Genomic DNA, 3087 nt, shown 5'->3' with positions numbered 1-3087 from the left:
CAGGCCGTGCCCCAGGGGGTACTATGGTCCTCAGGAATGGGGCACCACAGGGAGCAGTCTCCATGTGGATCTCCAGGGGTTCTTGTCCTCACTGTGGTGGACACCACACATTCCGTGGCAGCTCCTCTCCCTGCTGCCACCAACTGGATCCAGACCTGAGCATGGGCTCTGGCTTCAGGGAATCATGCAGCAGAGACAGGGTACACACAGCAGACTTTACTGAGAGAAGTGGGAAGCGCAGAGTGGTTTTACAGCACAGCAACAAGGGCAGTCCCCTACATTCCAGCAGGTCTCTGTCTTACAAAGTCCCCATCTTTGAAAATCCCCCCTGGCCTCTTTTCTCCCCAACCTTGAATCCCTGTTACACTAACTGCCAGCCAACCCACCATCCCCACCCCCAGCCACCCTGCCAAGCAACTAACACACACACACACACACCCCTCCTCTCATCTGTCCTCCTCTCAGACTCAGAAGTCATCTTGTTCCATTTTAAGTTTCATAAAAGAAGGTCCTCAATTGGCTACCTTTAGTGTGAACATTGAAAAGCCCACAAAAGCGGAGAGACATGAAGGAGACACAAGCCCTGAGCATTCTGCAGCCCTGGGCTCCTCTGTCACCTGCTCTGAGCCCCTAAGTCCCTCCATTCCCCCATGGCCTTCCCTCCACTTGCATCTCAAAAGCTCTCAGCAGGAAGCCAGCAGTTTTTGTCCTCTCTTCCTGTAGGTGTATGTGTGTGTGTGTGTGGGGGGGGGGGGGGGGGGGCTGCCAGGATCCATGTCAGGAGAGACAGAGAACTGCCCCTGGAGATAACAGAGCAATGAATCCAGCACCATCCCAGGAGCTGAAAGGTTTATGTAGGAACAAGGATGTTGGCTCCAGGGATGGAATCCACCCTCCCAACCCAGTGCTTCACCCCTCTCATGACAAGAAGCAGAACCCAGACATCTTCTGTCCCTAGACACCCCCACTCAACAGCGCAGCTTTAACCCTGGGCTTCAGTAGCTCTTCCCCACTTGGGTCTGTGGGGCATGGCTGGTACCTGGCCCTTGACACCTGGATGAAGGAGGAGCAGCGGTGGTGCCAGAGGCTGTAGAGACCGTAGATGACTGCCAGGATGGCAACCCCTAAGACCAGGTGCCAGGTGAAGAAGATGGTGACAAAGGCAAGGTCTTCGGGGTTCTCTGACCTCCAGGGCTGTCCCGAGGGGGGCGCGTACAACAGCACGCCGATCTGCAGCAGCCAGCTGCTGAACACCAGCCGCATCCAGGCCTTGAGCACCCAGAGCCGGGGCTGGTCTGGGACCCAGACCTCGATGGTGAGCACCAGTGCCAACAGGCAGGTGGGCACCAGGAGCAGAAGGTGCACTCGGACCTCCAGGGCGCTCTTGTTCTCCACATGAGTGGCCATCAGCAGCATCAGCACATAGAAAGCCAGGGCCTCGATGGCCTGTTCCAAAGGCGCCATCTGCCGTGCCAGACAAAACCAGCTCACGATGTCCACCGCACCGCTGAGCAGGAAGAAGCCAAACATGGTGATATGCTGCCAATAGTCCTTGTACACGAATGACCGGTGAGGGTCCTCCCAATCTATTAGCTTCAGATGATTCACGCCCAGAGGATAGAAGAGCTCACCTAGGATACTGACCAGGGGGCATAACAACTTGATGGACCCTTCCACAAGCCCCAGATGACACCACACCCGCTCACACTTCTCTCTTCGGGGCAGAGGGGGTTTGACGAGCCTCTGTTTCCGTAGCAGGGCCAGAGAGACCAGCACTGAGTAGTAGAGGGAATAGCCAAGGAAGTATGTTCCTGGCACCACGTGCCCCTTGAAGGTACCCATGGTCTCGGTGTGCGGGCCGGCGCCAACAAGGTGAGAGCTGGCAGGGGAGCAGCCACTTCCAAGCTGCCGCTGAGCCCTGTGGAGATGCCCTGGTGAGCTCTTTCCACATGGGACGCCTCCCACTGGCCTTGCCCCTTTGTTGGGTAAAGTGGAAACAAGCTGAGTCACTCCACGGTGGAATTCTTCTTCTGTTTTTCAAACTTCTTGATGACACCTCATGGTTCCATAATTAAATCCAACGTACCTCTGCTTGCTGTGGGATTTGCCCCACAGAGAGTAGGGGGTGGGGGCGTAAAGAGGTTAGGTGCCCCAACAAAAAGGGGTGTGGGGGTAAACAAAAACAGGGGGTGGGTGGGCTCTCCTATTGAGGATCTTTCTGTGCCAAGCACGCTGCATCTTGTTTTCTCAATAAAAGTCTTAGCAGCTGTCAGACACCATTGCAGAGCCGGGACAAGGCTCCAGGTTGATCCGTTTGCTTGCAAAGCCCAGAGTGGGTGCTAGGCAAAGGGACAGATTCTCAAGCCCCAACACTTCCATGTCACACGATGTCGGGAACGTCATTCTGTCTTCTTTACCCTCAATCTCCTGGTCTGTGGAAGCGGAAGACATTCCTTCTCAGGACCGTTGTGAGGATGAACTTGACCAATGCATAGCCGAGGGCCAGGCATGTAACAAATGTTCACTGAAGGGCAGTGTTCAGTAATCATTTGACTATTGTTCTTACTCCAGTTCCTCGCTAAAGTCCTGCATGCTTGACATTGCTCAATGATTTCTATGAATGATATTGTTAGATCGCTCAGGGGAGAGATACACCTCAGTCCTTGGTTCCGCGTGAGAAAGAATTCACGTCGAAGCCTGGTTTGAGATCCCAGTGGGTTGATAGAGAACAGTAGCAGTTTCAGGTCTACAGTAAATGCAACACAAGCCAGACAAGAGTCCACAGCACAATTGCGGGACTGCGGCCTGGCCGCTTGGACTCCAGCCTGGCTATGCTACATCGTGTAGCAGCCACTGGGAAAGAGAGAGCCCAGAGGAAAACCTCTGGCCTTTCAGGGGCGCCATTGGGAAGCATGATTGACAATACCGGTCGACCCCATTGGCTGAATCAAATTCACCTGGCTTAGATGGGCCAATCCAGGTGTAATGCCCACCTAGGTGTACCACCCCTTCCTGGCCAGAAGGTAGAACCTCTGAGAATGTGTAATAGATGTCCCAGTCCCTAAGTAACATTTCCCCCCTTAAGAG

The 3087-nt window shown here is 54.4% G+C and overlaps 1 protein-coding gene across 1 annotated transcript; it reads right to left on the bottom strand.

Annotated features, from left to right (window-relative positions):
- Window positions 1-954: 954 nt before the first annotated feature.
- On the bottom strand, window positions 955-1842 carry LOC101646198 (transmembrane epididymal protein 1-like). The gene has a single exon (XM_004713473.1). The coding sequence runs from the start codon at window positions 1840-1842 to the stop codon at window positions 955-957; it is 888 nt and encodes a 295-aa protein (XP_004713530.1).
- Between the last annotated feature and the right edge of the window lie 1245 nt (window positions 1843-3087).

This window comes from Echinops telfairi, unplaced genomic scaffold (assembly GCF_000313985.2).
Source record: "Echinops telfairi isolate 266 unplaced genomic scaffold, ASM31398v2 ScPeMD7_7407;HRSCAF=8445, whole genome shotgun sequence".
NCBI lineage: Eukaryota > Metazoa > Chordata > Mammalia > Afrosoricida > Tenrecidae > Echinops > Echinops telfairi.
The sequence above is the reverse complement of the archived record's forward strand: the minus strand, read 5'-3'. Positions and strand labels throughout refer to the sequence as shown.